Genomic DNA, 18,122 nt, shown 5'->3' with positions numbered 1-18,122 from the left:
CAGGAGCCTTGCTGTGTCTCTAGGCCCCCTTCACTGCTGTCCAGGGGATTGCAACGTGTGGAGCAATGTAACAGTGCCCTGAGGGTGACCAGGCCCCAGGGGTGGCAGGGCAGGGTGTGGGGTGAACAGGTTGTGGGGTGGGGGGGGTGACTGGGTGGGGTGCAAGCATATTTCCACCAGGCTGAGAACAGGGGCAGTAGGGTGACCAGGTGGGGAGTCCCAGGGGGTGGGGGGTGGCCAGGCATCTGGACCCCAGGAGGGCAACTAGGTGGGGGGAGTGAGGTGGCAAGGCCCTGGGTGTGGTAGGGTGGCTATGCCAGGCAGGAGCAGTGATGCCCATGGTCCTGCCCATCCTTGGGGTGCTAACAGCCTCTCCCCCCGGCCAGTGCTTCGGGCAGTTTATCCTCACCCCGCACATTATGACCAGAGCCAAGAAGAGGATGGTGGTCATGCACCCGCTGCCTCGCGTCAATGAGATCAGGTGAGGGGCTCTGGGCTGGGGGTTGTGACTCCAGGGTCCCTTCACCCCAGCGGGGGCTTCCAAGCGCCTAGCAGTGACTCTCCCCTTGCTCCCTAGTGTGGAGGTGGACTCGGACCCCCGAGCAGCATATTTCCGCCAGGCTGAGAACGGCATGTACATCCGGATGGCTCTGCTGGCCACGGTGCTGGGTAGATACTAGAGCCCCCAGCCTGGGCAGTGCAGCTGCGGCAGGAACCCCAGTGCTCCAGACCTGGTCAGCGATGGACGGACTCACGGACGGACCCAGCTCCTCTCCCCCCTCCCCGGGCAGCAGGGCCTGCACTGAGCAAGGCCTCCTGCTGACCCACTGCTTGCCAGGGCAGCTGGGGCTGGGCAGGGGCAGCAGCGTGCCAGCTGGCTGGCTGAGGCTCAGAACAGGTCATACTTGTATCATTCCAGGGGGCAGATCAGCCTGCATGTGCTGTGGGGAGGGAGTGGTGTGGGGTGTACTGCCCTGGGGCATTAAAACCTCAGGGGCGCCCCATCCCCTTCCCAGACTCTGGGGCTCGCAAGCTCCTTGGTATCTGGGTTGGGGTGGCGCCTGCTGGCTTGCCTGGTACCTGTCGTGGGGGCTGGGGCTGGCTCCCCACAGGGTCTCCGGCGACGGCTGCTCCCTAGCCCTCCTCGGCCACGGTTCATTGTGACGGTTCCTAGCCCGGCCTGGGATCATCTCCCTTCCCAGCAGGGGCGTGCCCTCTGGCTCCAGCTGCCCCGGGCCCCTTTCGGCCTCCTCTGCCCCTCCTGCTTCAGCCCCCAAGGCTGTGGCTCGCCAGTCAGAGGGGTCATGGAGAAGGGGGGGGAGCTCTTTTCTCCAGGTCTGTCTCCCTCCCCCTTTCCTCCACTTGCCGAGCAGCCCCAGCCTCTTTAGCAGGAGTTTAGTCCCCCCCAATGCTGTGACTCTGCCCTCAAGCACAGTGCAGGGGCAGAGCCTGTTCCGCCCTGGGCACTGCTGGCCCCATAGCAAGGGGGCGAGGGGCACCTGTAGAGCGACTTCTCTACACACGTCACTGTGAACTGACCGGCTTTCCTCGGTTTGAATAAACTGACCTGGATGCACCCTTGGCCCGTGTCGTCTGTCCAGAGCGGCCGCTGTGGGGCGGTGCTCGACCGCTGCCCCCTCAGTCGTGTTCCTGCGCCTGGAGCCTGCTGCGCGTGGGCTGAGCACGACGCCAGGAGTGCTGTGGGTAACCTCGTGGCTGCTCGCGAGGCAGCTGGCTCTGGCCAAGAAAAGGCCCTGGGGTGAATGCACCCCCCTGTGGCGTACAAGGGGCAGGGGCCAGGGAAATATTTATTCACAGAGGGATGGATGGAGAAAAGCACCGGGGTGAAGGGGCAGGGTGCGGTGACATGGGGTTACATCCACCACGGGGCCCCCAAGCCCAGCAGTACCACAGGGGGCCAGGGCAGCCCCCGAGCAACGTCTCTGAACCCAGAGTGCAGGAGTCCCAGGCCCCGTGCCAGTCGAGCAGTGAGGCTTGGGTGCTGGTAGCTCCCGCCAGTGATCCTCGCCTACCTCTGCTCTTGCCCTGTAACTTTCCACAACCCCGGCCTGCTCCTACCCTGCAACCCCCCCACCTGCCCCTGCCCTGCAAAAACCCCCCCCCCACAAACCCCCTAACCTCCCCAGCCTGCTCCTGCCCTGCAATCCCCCCCCCCTGCAAACCCCCTAACCTCCCCGGCCTGCTCCTGCCCTGCAAACCCCCCCAACCCCCCCTGCAAACCCCCTAACCTCCCCGGCCTGCTCCTGCCCTGCAAACCCCCCCAACCCCCCCTGCAAACCCCCTAACCTCCCCGGCCTGCTCCTGCCCTGCAATCCCCCCCCAACCCCCCCTGCAAACCCCCTAACCTCCCCGGCCTGCTCCTGCCCTGCAAACCCCCCAACCCCCCCTGGCCTGCTCCTGCCCTGCAATCCCCCCCCCCCAACCTCCCCGGCCTGCTCCTGCCCTGCAATCCCCCCCCAACCCCCCCTGCCTGCTCCTGCCCTGCAATCCCCCCCCCCAACCTCCCCGGCCTGCTCCTGCCCTGCAATCCCCCCCCAACCCCCCCTGCCTGCTCCTGCCCTGCAATCCCCCCCCCAACCCCCCCGGCCTGCTCCTGCCCTGCAATCCCCCCCCAACCTCCCCGGCCTGCTCCTGCCCTGCAATCCCCCCCAACCCCCCCTGCAAACCCCCTAACCTCCCTGGCCTGCTCCTGCCCTGCAATCCCCCCCCCCAACCTCCCCGGCCTGCTCCTGCCCTGCAATCCCCCCCCAACCCCCCCTGCCTGCTCCTGCCCTGCAATCCCCCCCCCCCCAACCTCCCCGGCCTGCTCCTGCCCTGCAATCCCCCCCCAACCCCCCCTGCCTGCTCCTGCCCTGCAATCCCCCCCCCAACCCCCCCGGCCTGCTCCTGCCCTGCAATCCCCCCCCAACCCCCCCGGCCTGCTCCTGCCCTGCAAACCCCCCCAACCCCCCCTGCAAACCCCCTTAACCTCCCCGGCCTGCTCCTGCCCTGCAAACCCCCCAACCTCCCCGGCCTGCTCCTGCCCTGCAAACCCCCCCAACCCCCCCTGCATACCCCCCCAACCTCCCCGGCCTGCTCCTGCCCTGCAAACCCCCCCAACCCCCCCTGCAAACCCCCTAACCTCCCCGGCCTGCTCCTGCCCTCTCCTGCCCTGCAATCCCCCCCCGGCCTGTTTCTGCCCCGCGACCCCCCCCGCCCCCGGAGCTCGCTGCCCGCCCTCTCCCAGGGCGGCTCCCGGCCCCGCAGGGCTCTGGGCGGCGGGGGCGGGGGCGGGGCCGGCGGGGGGCCCCCCGGGGGGGTGACGTTGCCGGGGGGGCCAGCCCCGCCCCCCCCGGGGTCCCGCCCCGCGGCCAGATCCGGAGCCCGGCGGGGCGGGAGCGTCAGAGGGTCGCGCGCCCCCGGCAGGTGGGGGCGGGGCTCCGCTCAGCCCCGTGTGCGGGGGGGCCGGTCCCTGCGTGTCACGTGACGTATGAGGCCCGCCCACTTGTGCATGTGACCGGAAGTCATCGGGCTCTTGGGCCCGAGTAACCGGAAGTGTGCGTGGACGTCGCTTCCCGCTGCGCCAATAGGCTGCGGAGGGGCGGGCTGGAGGCGGCGGCACAGGTACGGGGGGATGGGCGGTGTTAATGACGTCACCGGGCGTTATTCTCACCAGGGGACCCGGCCCCCGGGGGTGTCAGCGGGGCGGGTCACGTGGGGCGCAGGCACAGCTGGGGGGGTGGGGTCAGGTCACGTGGGGGGGGTCAGTCACATCTGGAGGGGGGGGTCACAGGGGGCAGTGGGGGGTCAGGTCACATGAGGCAGTAGGGGGTGGGGTCAGGTCACGGGGGGGGGCTGTCACAGCCGGGGGTCGGGTCACGGGTCAGGTCACATGGGGGGCTGTCACAGCTGGGGGGTGGGGTCACAGGGGGCAGTGGGGGGTCAGGTCACGGGGGGGGGGCTGTCACAGCCGGGGGTCGGGTCACGGGTCAGGTCACATGGGGGCTGTCACAGCGGGGGGGTGGGGTCACAGGGGGCAGTGGGGGGTCAGGTCACGGGGGGGGGGGCTGTCACAGCCGGGGGTCGGGTCACGGGTCAGGTCACATGGGGGGCTGTCACAGCTGGGGGGTGGGGTCACAGGGGGCAGTGGGGGGTCAGGTCATGGGGCAGTAGGGGGTGGGGTCAGGTCACTGGGGGCTGTCACAGCTGGGGGGTGGGGTCAGGTCATGTGGGAGTCAGGTCACTGGGGGCTGTCAGCTGGGGGGTCAGGTCACATGGGGGCTGTCACAGCTGGGGGGTGGGGTCAAGTCACAGGGGGCAGTAGGGGGTGGTGTCAGGTCACGGGGCTGTCACAGCTGGGGGGTGGGGTCAGGTCACGTGGGAGGGTCAGGTCACATGAGGCAGTAGGGGGTGGGGTCAGGTCACGTGAGGGTCAGGTCATGTGTGGGGGGTCAGGTCACGGGGGGGGGGGGCTGTCACAGCCGGGGGTCGGGTCACGGGTCAGGTCACATGGGGGGCTGTCACAGCTGGGGGGTGGGGTCACAGGGGACAGTGGGGGGTCAGGTCATGGGGCAGTAGGGGGTGGGGTCAGGTCACATGGGGGCTGTCACAGCGGGGGGGTGGGGTCAAGTCACAGGGGGCAGTAGGGGGTGGTGTCAGGTCATGGGGGAGCTGTCACAGCTGGGGGGGTGGGTTCAGGTCACGTGGGGGGGCTGTCACAGCTTGGGGGTGGCACTCCAGGGGGGCTGGTCTCCGAGCTTTCCGTGAGCTGGGGGGTCCAGCTGGGAATGAGGTCCTGGGAGCTGAGCGCAGCACCCCAGCGCCGGGGAGCAGGACTGGCCCCAACGCCCCGAGTCTGCACCCCTCCCTGGGGTCCCGTAGCTGCCCAGAGACCGGGACAGCTCAGAAAGTGCCTCCTCTCAGTGGCCCCGCTTCCCTCGTAGGGTGTCCTCGGCCAGTGACAGCGGGCCGGGGCGCTGGGTGTGTCTGTGCAGGAGATGGGGCAGCACCTGCCCCAGAGCGCCAGGGGGCCCAGCACTGGGCTCAGCATGCGCCAGGCACGAGGGGCCTGGCCTCTTCCTGGTAGGCGCTGGCGCTCTCAGAGAGGAGAGACCAGGTGAAGTCTGGCAACCCCACACCGCCTAGGGCCAGCCCTTCATCCGGGGGTGAGAGGTGTCTGTGCTGGGCCCATGTAACGAGCTTCAGGCAGGGGGTGCAGTTTAAGGCCAGTCACCTGGACACTTTCCCATTAAGAGCTTGAAAAGAAAATCCTCTTCCCTGGCTTCTCCCGCCCCTGACCAGCCCCCAGCACTGGGGCATGCAGGCCGGGAGGGGAGTGAGGAGAGACCAGCGAAGAGCATTTCGGCTCTCATTAAATCTCTGCTAGAGGGTCCCCAGCAGCCAGGGCAGCCAGCCTGGGCAAGTGCCTTGCTGGGTGGATTTGTTGCCTGCAGCCACAGCTCTTGGACTCAGAGACTTTAGGGCCAGACAGGCCAGTTGTGATCATCTAGCCTGACCTCCTGCATATGGCAGGCCACAGAACCTCACCCCCCTCCCCTGTGGTACACCCAGAGCCTCTGGCTGAGTCACTGACGTCCTCAAATCAGGATTTAAAGACTTCACGTGACAGAGACGCCACCATTCACAATAGTTCAAACCAGTGAGTGACCAGGGTCCCAGGCTGCAGAGGGAGGCGAGACCCCCCCAGGGTCCCTGCCAAGCTGACCCGGGGAAAATTCCTTCCCCGCCCTAAATCCAGGGATCAGTTAGACCCTGGGCACGTGGGTGAGACCCACTAGCCAGACACCTGGGAAAGAATTCTCTGCAGCAACTCAGAGCCCTTCCCCCCCAGTGCCCCATCACCGGCCGTTGGGGAGATTTGCTGCTAGCGGTCGCAGATCAGCTCCATGCCATCGCAGGCAGCCCCATCATACCACCCCCTCCATAAACTGATCACGCTGAGGCTGGAAGCCAGTTCGGGGTTTTGCCCCCACTGCTCCCCTTGGGCGGCTGCTCCAGAACTTCACTCCTCTGGTGGTGAGAAACCTCCATCTAATTGCAAGTCTGAACGTGCTGATGGCTAGTCTCTAGCCGTGTGTTCCTGTGCCCACCTGGGCACTTTGCTTCAATAACCCCTCCCCCAGCCTGGTGTTGATCCCTGGGGTGGATTTGGAGAGAGCAATCCCATCTCCCCTCGGCCTGCGTCTGGTCAGGCTAAACAAGCCGGGCTCGTTGAGTCTCCTCCCGTAAGGCAGGTTCTCCATTCCTCCGATCAGCCTCGTCGCCCTTCTCTGCACCTCTTCCAGTCTGAATTCATCGTCCTTCCCCGTGGCAGAGCAGCCCTGCCCACAGTGCTCCGCTGAGGGCTCACCAGTGCCTGGTAGAGTGATACTAACTCTGCCCGTCTCTCCGGGAAATCCCTCGCCTGATGCACCCTAGGACTGTGTTAGCCTTTTTCACGGCCGCATCACGCTGGCGGCTCATAGTCCCCCTGTGATCGACCCCTACACCCGGGTCTTTCCTCCTCCCTTGCTTCCAAGGGAGACGTCCGCAGCTTAGAGCAGGGATTCTGGTTGTTAGTCCCCAAGTGTGTGACCTGGCACCTTGGCATGGATATCTCTGCTCTCCACCCTTGGTTTGGGCCTGCTTGGCACTGGGCTGGGGGAGCAGGTGGTGCTGGAGATGAGTGTGTCCTGGGGCAGTTACCCACCTGTGCCCAGCGTGGTGCTGTGAGCACTGGCCTACAGGAGGACACAGGACTGAAGCCTGACCTGGTGTACATGTGGGCCCTGCCCTAGGCGCTCTCACACTGGCGGGGGGCTGATTCTCCTCCACTTCCTGCCCCAGGAGTCTGTGCCACCGTTAAACAGACACAGTCTCTCACTTGCCATGCCGGCCACTGGGAAGACTGCAGAGGGGACTGCTGGGCGAGGAGGGGGAACAGGGCAGTGTGACTTACCTCTGTCTTCTCTTATCCAGCTGGCTGCAGGCAGGATGGCAGCGCTGTGGAGGTCGTACCAGCGGCTCATGGCCCAGCACCCCTGGAAGGTGCAGATCCTCACAGCTGGTAAGAGCCTCTGGCTGTTCCTTCGAGTGGCTCTGTCTGGGGCTTTCTTGGAGGAGAGTTGCTATGAGGCTGAGCACGGGGCAGGCCCCAGGCCCAGGAACTGCAGGGTGGAGTGAGGCAAAGGTGCGTGGAGTGAGCTGGGTCTCATGCTCCGGAACTGGGACCCTTCTAGCAGCTGTCTGCGCTCAGGTCTGGGGACAGAGAATGCTGCGCCCCAGGGGCTTGAGAGGTGGGCAGGGGGACAGGCTGAGTGCCGCTGCTGGGCAGCTGGCTGTAGCCAGGGGCACGGGCAGGCAAGAGGCCTACCTAGGCTGGGCTGGCCCAGCTCCTTACCCTTGATGCCCTGGTATTACCAGGACCTGGCTGAACGTGCAGAGTTGCTGCTTCGGGGCCGAGAGCAAAGCTGGTGGATGGCTAGGAGCAGCCATTTGGGTCGTCCCCTCGCCAGTAAGTGAGCCAGGGCCTTCCCCCCATGCCTCCCCTCTGCTTGGGTTGCTGGGGAAGGTGCTAGTTCCAAGTCTGACATGTGAGCCAGCCCCGGGAGGGGCTGCAGGTATGCATGGCTCACACACGTGTCTGTCCTGTGTGCGTCTGTCACTCACCCAGCCCAGCCCTGACTGCAGCTTCAGCGGTGACTGCTGGGCTGTGTTGGGGAGGGTGGGGGGCTCAGGGACCCTTTCAGTAGGCTCACAAGCCTCCTGCAGGTGCTGGGCCCCCCACCCTCCCTAAGGATCCCCACACCTGAGCCAGTCTGTTTACATGACAAATCTGAGGAACTGTCCCAGACTGTGGTGTTAGCAGAGGAGGTCTGGGAACAAATTGATAAATTACACAGCAATACGTCCCCAGGACCAGAAGGTATCACCCAAGGGTTCTGAAGGAACTCAAATATGAAATTGCAGAACTGCCAGCTGAGGTGTCCTATCGCTTAAATCAGCCTCTGGACCAGATGACTGAGAGCTAATGTGATGCCAATTTTTAAAAAGGTTTCAGAGGAGCAGCCGTGTTAGTCTGTATCCGCAAAAAGAACAGGAGGACTTGTGGCACCTTAGAGACTAACCAATTTATTTGAGAATAAGCTTTCGTGAGCTACAGCTCACTTCATCGGATGCATAGAATGGAACATAGAGTAAGAAGATATATATATTCATACAGAGAAGGTGGAAGTTGCCAATAAACTGTAAGAGGCTAATTAATTAAGATGAGCTATTATCAGAGGCGATCCTGGCAATTACAGGCTTACTTGGAGTCCTTGTGGATAATTCTCTGAAAATATCCACTCAGTATGCAGCGGCAGTCAAAAAAGAGAACAATGTTAGGAACTGTTGGAAAGGGATAGATAATAAGACAATGAATAACATAATGTCACTCTAGAAATCTGCGGGCAGTTCTGGTCGCCCCATCTCAAAAACGATACATTAGAATTGGAAAAACAAAGAGAGAGGCAACAAAAATGATTAGGGGGATGGAACAGCTTCCATATGAGGAGAGATTAAAAAGACCAGGACTGTTCAGTTTAAGGGCTCCAGAGGCAGTTACAGGCCGGTAAGCCAGACTTAACTGCTGGGCAAGCTGGTTGAAACTATAGTAAAGAACAGAATTGTCAGACATATAGATGAACATGATATGTTGGGGAAGAGTCAACATGGTTTTTGTGAAGGGAAATCATGCCTCACCAATCTGCTAGAATTCTTTGAGGGAGCATGTGGACAAGGGGGATCCAGTGGATATAGTGTTCTTAGATTTCCAGAAAGCCTTTGACAAGGTCCTTCACCAAAGGCCCTTAAGCAAAGTAAGGAGTCATGGGATAAGAGGGAAGGTCCTCTCATGGATTGGTAACTGGTTAAAAGACCAGAAACAAAGGGTAGGAATAAATGGTCAGTTTTCAGAATGGAGAGAGGTAAATAGTGGTGTCCCCCAGGGGTCTGTTCTGGGCCCAGTCCTATTCAACCTATTCATAGATGATCTGGAAAAAGGGGTAAACAGTGAGGTGGCAAAATTTGCAGATGATACAAAACTACTCAAGATAGTTAAGTCCCAGGCAGACTGCGAAGAGCTACAAAAGGATCTCACAAAACTGGGTAACTGGGCTACAAAATGGCAGGTGAAATTCAATGTTGATAAATGCAGAGTAATGCACAGTGGGAAATATAATCCCAGCTATACGTATACAATGATGGGGTCTAAATTAGCTGTTACCACTCAAGAAAGAGATCTTGGAGTCACTGTAGATAGTTCTCTGAAAACATCCACTCGATGTGCAGCAGCAGTCAAAAAAGCAAACAGAACGTTGGGAATTGTTAAGAAAGAGATAGATAAGAAGACAGAAAATATCATATTGCCTCTATATAAATCCATGGGATGTCCACATCTTGAATACTGCGTGCAGATGTGGTCACCCCATCTCAAAAAAAATATTTTGGATTTGGAAAAGGTTCAGAAAAGGGCAACAAAAATTATTAGGGGTTTGGAGCAGCTTCCATATGAGGAGAGATTAATAAGACTGGGACTTTTCAGTTTGGAAAAGAGACGACTAAGGGGGGATATGATAGAGGTCTATAAAATCATGACTGGGCAGGGATGGTGTCCCTAGCCTCTGTTTGCCGGAAGCTGGGAATGGACGACAGGGGGTGGATCACTTGATGATTCCCTGTTCTGTTCATTCCCTCTGGGGCCCCTGGCACTGCCCGCTGGTGGCAGACAGGACAGCGGGGGAGGCTGGCATCACCCGTACCCGTTGGAGCCCATCCAGTTCTCTCCCATGTAGGTAGGAGGCAAAGGCTCCCGCTGCCCCAGAGCAGAATGCGCTGGTCAGGGGCTATGGGGCGGGTGAGCCCTGAGAAGGAGCCTGGCTTCAGGGCAGGGGTGTCCCCTTCCCATGCAGCTGCTCTGTGGGGAAGTGGGTGGAGCTTGTGGCTGTGTGGGTGGGGATGTTTGCGTGTGCATCTGTCTGTGTGTGTGCGCGTCTTGCGGTGGGTGGGGTGGGGTGCGAGTGTCTCTGTGCGTGCGTGTGTCCGTGTTTGCACGTGTGTGTGTGCGTGTGTCTCTGTGTGTGCGTGTGTCTGTGTTTGCACGTGTGTGTGCGCGTGTCTCTGTGCGTGTGCGTGTGTGTGCGTGTCTCTGTGCGTGTGTGACTTTGGATGGAGACTTGTGTGTTCGCGTGTCTGTGTGTGTGTGTGTGACTTTGGGTGGAGACGTGTGTGTGCGTGTGTGTGTGTGTGTGACTTTGGGTGGACGTGTGTGTGCGTGTGTCTCTGTGCGTGTGTGTGTGTGACTTTGGGTGGACGTGTGTGTGCGTGTGTCTCTGTGTGTGTGTGTGCGCGTGTGCGTGTGTGTGACTGGGTGGAGACGTGTGTGTGCGTGTCTGTGTGTGTGTGTGCGCGTCTCTGTGTGTGTGTGCGTGTGTGTCTCTGTGTGTGTGTGCGCGTGTGCGTGACTGGGTGGAGACGTGTGTGCGCGTCTCTGTGTGTGTGTGTGCGCGTCTCTGTGTGTGTGTGCGTGTGTCTCTGTGTGTGTGTGCGCGTGTGCGTGTGTGTGACTGGGTGGAGACGTGTGTGCGCGTGTGTCTGTGTGTGTGTGTGCGCGTCTCTGTGTGTGTGTGCGTGTGTGTCTCTGTGTGTGTGCGTGTGTGACTTTGGGTGGAGATGTGTGTGTCTCTGTGTGTGTGCGTGTGTGTCTCTGTGCGCGCGTGTGTGTGTGCGTGTGACTGGGTGGAGACGTGTGTGTGCGCGTGTCTCTGTGCATGTGTGTGTGTGCGTGTGTGTCTCTGTGCGTGTGCGTGTGTGTGTTCTACTTAAAGTCCTGCACAGGCTCTTTTCGGGGGAATAAGGCCAAGCGCCGCATTTATTGGTGACCGATGCATCAATCAACACTGTGCCGTAGGCACATGGCCGATATCACACTCCTGCGCCCACACAGAAGCACGCTCTGCTTGTTACTGGTACCAACTAGTTGCTCCCCTTAACTTCACTGGCCAGGTGAGTTGGACGCGGGAGGGGTGGAGCCGGGCTTCTGCCGATCTGGGTCGATGCTCCGATGTTGAGAAGACGAGACCCGGGGCCCCTGCAGGACAGCTCACATTTATAGCCGCTTCCCTCCCATGCAGATCTAGCCCAGATTCAAAATCTGAGTGTGTGTCAGCTGGTCAGCTGTGGCGCCTCCTTCTGGGTGTTGTCTTCATGCCGCCACGTTTATTTTCAAAGAGGGTGTTTTCAAGAGAAGGTGCTCGCGTCTCACCCCCAAGGCCGTCGATGCGTCTGAACTTTAGCGAGCCCGCTTGACAAGTTTCATTGTTTTGGGGTCCGGCTCCCATCCCCTCTCCACCTGTTGCAGTGGTCTGGAGGTGCTGCCTTCCACGCCTTCCTCATTCACACCTCCTTCATTCAACAGGGCAATGGATTAAAAGGGGGGAGATCTTATTCTACTCCTAGCAAAAAGACGTTTCTTCTAATTCAGCTATCCTTAGGGCTATCACATTATACCAAGGCTCAATAGAATCATAGAATCATAGAATATCAGGGTTGGAAGGGACCCCTGAAGGTCATCTAGTCCAACCCCCTGCTCGAAGCAGGACCAATTCCCAGTTAAATCATCCCAGCCAGGGCTTTGTCAAGCCTGACCTTAAAAACCTCTAAGGAAGGAGATTCTACCACCTCCCTAGGTAACACATTCCAATGTTTCACCACCCTCTTAGTGAAAAAGTTTTTCCTAATATCCAATCTAAACCTCCCCTACTGCAACTTGAGACCATTACTCCTTGTCCTGTCCTCTTCTACCACTGAGAATAGTCTAGAACCATTCTCTGTGGAACCACCTCTCAGGTAGTTGAAAGCAGCTATCAAATCCCCCCTCATTCTTCTCTTCTGCAGGCTAAACAATCCCAGCTCCCTCAGCCTCTCCTCATAAGTCATGTGTTCTAGACCCCTAATCATTTTTGTTGCCCTCCACTGGACTCTCTCCAATTTATCCACATCCTTCTTGTAGTGTGGGGCCCAAAACTGGACACAGTACTCCAGATGAGGCCTCACCAATGTCGAATAGAGGGGAACGATCACGTCCCTCGATCTGCTCGCTATGCCCCTACTTATACATCCCAAAATGCCATTGGCCTTCTTGGCAACAAGGGCACACTGCTGACTCATATCCAGCTTCTCGTCCACTGTCACCCCTAGGTCCTTTTCCGCAGAACTGCTGCCTAGCCATTCGGTCCCTAGTCTGTAGCTGTGCATTGGGTTCTTCCGTCCTAAGTGCAGGACCCTGCACTTATCCTTATTGAACCTCATCAGATTTCTTTTGGCCCAATCCTCCAATTTGTCTAGGTCCCTCTGTATCCTATCCGTGCCCTCCAGCGTATCTACCACTCCTCCCAGTTTAGTATCATCCGCAAATTTGCTGAGAGTGCAATCCACACCATCCTCCAGATCATTTATGAAGATATTGAACAAAACCGGCCCCAGGACTGACCCTTGGGGCACTCCACTTGATACCGGCTGCCAACTAGACATGGAGCCATTGATCACTACCCGTTGAGCCCGACAATCTAGCCAGCTTTCTACCCACCTTATAGTGCATTCATCCAGCCCATACTTCCTTAACGTGCTGACAAGAATACTATGGGAGACCGTGTCAAAAGCTTTGCTAAAGTCAAGAAACAATACATCCACTGCTTTCCCTTCATCCACAGAACCAGTAATCTCATCATAAAAGGCGATTAGATTAGTCAGGCATGACCTTCCCTTGGTGAATCCATGCTGGCTGTTCCTGATCACTTTCCTCTCATGCAAGTGCATCAGGATTGATTCTTTGAGGACCTGCTCCATGATTTTTCCAGGGACTGAGGTGAGGCTGACTGGCCTGTAGTTCCCAGGATCCTCCTTCTTCCCTTTTTTAAAGACTGGCACTACATTAGCCTTTTTCCAGTCATCCGGGACTTCCCCGGTTCGCCACGAGTTTTCAAAGATAATGGCCAATGGCTCTGCAATCACAGCCGCCAATTCCTTCAGCACTCTCGGATGCAACTCGTCCGGCCCCATGGACTTGTGCACGTCCAGCTTTTCTAAATAGTCCCTAACCACCTCTATCTCCACAGAGGGCTGGCCATCTATTCCCCATGTTGTGATGCCTATCGCAGCAGTCTGGGAGCTGACCTTGTTAGTGAAGACAGAGGCAAAAAAAGCATTGAGTACATTAGCTTTTTCCACATCCTCTGTCACTAGGTTGCCTCCCTCATTCAGTAAGGGGCCCACACTTTCCTTGGCTTTCTTCTTGTTGCCAACATACCTGAAGAAACCCTTCTTGTTACTCTTGACATCTCTGGCTAGCTGCAACTCCAGGTGCGATTTGGCCCTCCTGATATCATTCCTACATGCCCGAGCAATATTTTTATACTCTTCCCTGGTCATATGTCCAACCTTACACTTCTTGTAAGCTTCTTTTTTATGTTTAAGATCCGCTAGGATTTCACCATTAAGCCAAGCTGGTCGCCTGCCATATTTACTATTCTTTCGACTCATTGGGATGGTTTGTCCCTGTAACCTCAACAGGGATTCCTTGAAATACAGCCAGCTCTCCTGGACTCCTTTCCCCTTTAAGTTAGTCCCCCAGGGGATCCTGGCCATCCGTTCCCTGAGGGAGTCGAAGTCTGCTTTCCTGAAGTCCAGGGTCCGTATCCTGCTGCTTACCTTTCTTCCCTGCGTCAGGATCCTGAATACAAAGTTTCTATCATAGAATCATAGAATATCAGGGTTGGAAGGGACCCCAGAAGGTCATCTAGTCCAACCCCCTGCTCAAAGCAGGACCAATTCCCAGTTAAATAATCCCAGCCAGGGCTTTGTCAAGCCTGACCTTAAAAACCTCTAAGGAAGGAGATTCTACCACCTCCCTAGGTAACGCATTCCAGTGTTTCTATATAAGGGTTTGATGCCAAGTTCCTATATCAAAGGACTAGATACAAAGTTGTATGAAAATAGAGGTTATATATGAAAAGACTAATACAAGGTTATATGAAGAGGCATAATACAAAGTCATATGAAAGTTCTGCGAAGACGCCTAGTGCAGAGATTTATCTGCACGTGCGTTAGTGTGTTGCTGGTGTGGGGATGCGTGCGGGTGTCTCTGTGTGGGGGGGTGTTGCTGTGGGTGCAGACGTGGGGCTGGGGTGCTGGAAGTGCTCTGCCGGAGGCTGCGCTGGGCTGGGGGTTGGAGGCCGTGCCCAGTGGGGCCTGGCATGCTCTGGGGTGGGGAGGTTGCAGGGGCTGCAGCCCCACGCAAAGAGGAGCCCCCAGCTGCATGTGTCAGTGAGCAGGGCAGGGAGTCACTTTCTGGTGGGTGTTTGGCTCTGGCATGAGCCTCGGTGCCCTGGCGGATTCGCATTCCCCCCACCCCTGCTTGAGTGGCAGGGGCGGGGCGCTGAGGTGGGCAGCAGCTTCGGCCAGTCACAGGTGTCCCCTCCCTGCCAGCCCCAGCACCCCACTGTTCCTCCCTTAAGCACCCCAGGCCAGGCCTGAGCTGTCGGGCTGCAGCCAGGAGAGGGCAGCACACACTCAGGTTGAGGCGCCCTCCAGGGCTGAGCTCGTGTCTAAAGGGGTCTCTGGCATCTAAGGGGGTCTCGGGCTCCGTCTGGTACAGGCCAGGCACTGCCTGCTCTCCCTGCCCTTCCTCAGAGCTCAGCTGCTGTGCTGGGGCTGCAGCTATCTACAGGGGTCACTCCTGTCCTGCAGCTCCCCAGGGATGTGCGCCGGGCAGGCTCGGGCTCGGCCCCGAGGCAGGCTGGGTGGCCCAGACTACGTGCACAAGACTGTTCCAAGCTAGGCCCAAGACAGCCTGGCTAGGCTGGGCACTGTCCCACCCGGAGATCTGCCAGGCTGGTCCCTGGAGCTCTCTGCTCCCCTTTACGCAGTGCTGTGCCCTCAACTTGGCTCTGAATCTGTGCCCACCTGGAAGAGCAGCCCTGGCCCCTTTCACCAGCCCTCCTGCTGCTCCTGGGTCTGTCCTGAGCGGGGTCAAGTCGGGCAGCCCCTGCAGAGAAACAGGCTCCTGCCCAGAGCTGCAGCCCTGGGTCCCCAGTCCCTGCCAAGTCTGGGGGCAGGGACCTTGAGTGAGTATGAGGAACTGGAGGACGATAAGGGACAGGCTCCAGGAGCCCCGAGTGGGCTAGCGGAGGGGCAGCCTGGCACTGGGGGGGGGGGCAGGCACCCACCCTGGCAGCTGGCTCGGAGCACCAGGGGCCTCCAGCAGGGAGCAGAGTGAGGCTGTGTGCCTGGGACAAGCTTGGGTGTTACTGGCACCGGGCGCAGGGTTCCCTGGCCACCCTGGATTAACCCCTTTGTGCCGCGGAACAGGAGCAGGGCTTGGGGCAAGATGCCGACACCAGGCCATTGGCCAAAGCCACCTGGAGCATCAGGGGGGCGTCTCTTTGCGGCTCTGCAACAGCCGATGGGGCCAGAAAGTGGACTTGGAACCAGACTGCCCCTTCTTACCCATTCAGCACAGCCGTTCAGATTCCTGCCCCCGGGCACTCCCCTGCTGCCAAGGTCAGCTCAGTGGGCTGACCTTGCACAGACCAGGCAGGGCCTGTAACCTCTGAGACAACCCCTCCTCCCCACCCGGCACACAGGAGGCCATGGGGGGCTTGGTTGTTCATGCGTAAGAAGACTCAGTCCCTGCTTTAGTGCAGATCTTGGCAGCTCCCTGAGCAGTGACGGACCCGCCGGTGTGGTGAGCAGGATGCTCCGTGCCCTGTTGCCTGTTTGTTGGAGCAGGTGGGTGTGTGGCAGGGGTTGGGTCTGCTGGATGCCCAAGCTGGAGTGGGTTTTCCGCCTCCTGGCAGGAGTGGGGGGGCATCTCTGGACTCGAGGCTAAGGTGTGATGTGCCCCTCTTCCCACAGCGGCCTGGTCTGTGTGGATGCAGCGGGCATGAACTGGACAAGCACAGGCTGGGTAGCTTACCCAGGAGATGGCTAGGGGGTGATTTTGTACCTACGTGGGGAGAGGGCCTTGCAGCCAGAGGCAGAACAAGGGCCAGCGGCTCGCAATCTTTCCAGACGACTGTGCCCCTCTCCCCAGGCTGGTTTGTCTCGTGTACGCCAAGGTTCACCTCACTTACAAACCACTTGCTAATAAAATCAGACATAAAAATCCAGGAGTGTCTCAGCCACACTGTTACTGACAAATTACCGACGTCTCACTGTCACCACGGAACAATAACCAACTGGAACAGAACTCCCGTACTTACGGGTCAGTGTCTAGTGTCCATAGAGCAGTAGAAACGAGCCATTGGCTGGAGGAAATGTTAGTTTGTGCTGACTTGGCTAGTGCTTTTTATGCAGCCTGTTGTAAGACCATGGCGATATCTAAAGGAGTTCAAGTACCCACTGGCGAGCGCTGGGTACCCCCAGGGTGCGCATCCCCCCCGGGTCGAGAAGCACGGAGCTAGAGAACTCCAGACTGGAAAGAGGGCGCAGAGGTCTCACCGTGGGGGTAATTCCAGCACTTGGGGTCTTTACATCCGGCCTGGCTGGCTCTGCCTCCCGCTCAGCTCTGGCTCGCCAGCAGGGCTGGGCTGGACCCAGGGCTGCTGCAGGAGGCTCCCTGGCCTGGGCCATGCAGGAGAGCAGGCAGGCCGGTCACAATTGCCCCTTATGGCCTTCAGATGTATGACTGCCCTCTGCTGAGGCTGCATTGGCAGCGATCCTGGGGGGCGAAAGGCTCCCTCCCGTCTCCTAGGCCACGGAGCCAGTGGGAGCCCGGGGCTCAGAGTGCCAAGGGGCAGGGGCCGACCACAAGACCTGGGAGAGCAGCAGCTGCCCCCTGGGGCGGGCTCCTCATTAGTGTTACCGGAGCGCCCGGGACCCGCTGTGGGCACTGCACAAGTGAGGCCCAAGAGACAGACAGACAGACGGACAGCTGGGCAGTGTCTCTGCACACCGCCAGCCTGGCTGCTGGGTCTCTGGAGGCCTCGTGGCAAAGTGAATGGGGGGGCAGGGAGGGTCTAGGAGCCGCCCCACGCATGGGGGCAGCCGGGGGGAGCACTGAAAGCCTGTTAGAAATGTCACAGGTGGGCAGTGGAGCTGGCCTCAGGGAGCAGCCCTTCGATGGTAGGCGTGGGACTAGGCTGAGTGGGGACAGGCTGCACCGGGCCGTGGCCGTGATGTCTGAGGCGTTAGCGAGGAGGGATCCTGATGCGCTCGGAGTGCAGGGCTAGGACCGCGATCTTCCAGCAGCACCCTGTCTGCTGCTCAGCCGTCCCGGCCGGGGCTCGCGGGGGGTTTCCTGGTTCGAGGTCGGGGTCCTGCGTTTTCCCAAATATTTTCCTTTCCCAGGAGGAGAGTTGGGGCCGGTGTGTTGGCTGTGATGCCTGGTGCCATGCTCCCCCAGCACCTGGGGTTGGCAGTTTGTTGTGCCTGGCCGGGGGGTCTTTGTGCATTTCCTGCTCTCGTGCCTGGGCTTGTGGCCTCCCAGCTCCAGGAGGGTTTGGGCCAGAGCCTGGCCGGACAGCAGCACCCCCTCCCCCAACACCAGTTATTGGCAGGGCACATTCGCTGGGGGGAGCTGGGTGACGGGAGCCATGTTAGCACAGAGACAGGGTCTGCTCCCACTCCAGCCGTTCCAGCCTTGGGGTCTACAGCGCCCGTCCCTTGGCTTTCACCTGCCTTGAGGGCAAGGCTGGCCAGGTGCCAGGCTTTGGGGCAGCACAGGGTCCTGCCTCTTGCTGCTGTGCAGGCAAGGTGAGTCTGCCGGGGAGCGGGACCAGGGGTGTGCCTGGGGGCGGGCGCTGCAAGGCAGCACAGGGCCCGCGGTGAAGGTGATGCTGCAGCCCAGCTACTCTCTGGCTAGAGGGACCAGCCCTTGGACCCGGCAGACATTTCCAGTGGGCTGGGTTTGAAGCCCCCGTGACTGAGCCTGTTTGACTCACAGAATCACAGAGTTGGAAGGGACCTCTGGAGGCCATCTAGTCCAACCCCCTGCCCAAGAGCACAGCTCATCGGGGCAGAGCCCTGCTGCCCTGGCACATAAGGACCAATAAAACATGATTCCCTCTGCAGTGACCAACTCAGGT

At 59.5% G+C, this 18,122-nt stretch overlaps 1 protein-coding gene across 5 annotated transcripts in view; it reads left to right on the top strand.

The window, feature by feature from the left end:
* Positions 1–18,122, top strand: part of CAD (carbamoyl-phosphate synthetase 2, aspartate transcarbamylase, and dihydroorotase) — an 83,299-nt gene that overhangs the window by 29,275 nt on the left and 35,902 nt on the right. For 4 of the 5 annotated variants that reach the window (XM_084622774.1, XM_084622773.1, XM_084622775.1 and 1 more), the window contains exon 43: positions 6,979–7,066. In XM_084622774.1, coding sequence (XP_084478900.1) covers positions 6,979–7,066 — 88 coding nt within the window. Of the gene's footprint in view, positions 1–386; positions 482–577; positions 1,577–6,978; positions 7,067–18,122 lie in introns of those variants that run through there. The other variant, XM_084622777.1, reaches the window with a different exon arrangement.

Source organism: Lepidochelys olivacea, assembly GCF_965140295.1.
Source record: "Lepidochelys olivacea isolate rLepOli2 genome assembly, chromosome: 3".
Taxonomy (NCBI): domain Eukaryota; kingdom Metazoa; phylum Chordata; order Testudines; family Cheloniidae; genus Lepidochelys; species Lepidochelys olivacea.
This window is presented reverse-complemented; position numbering and strand designations above follow the sequence as displayed.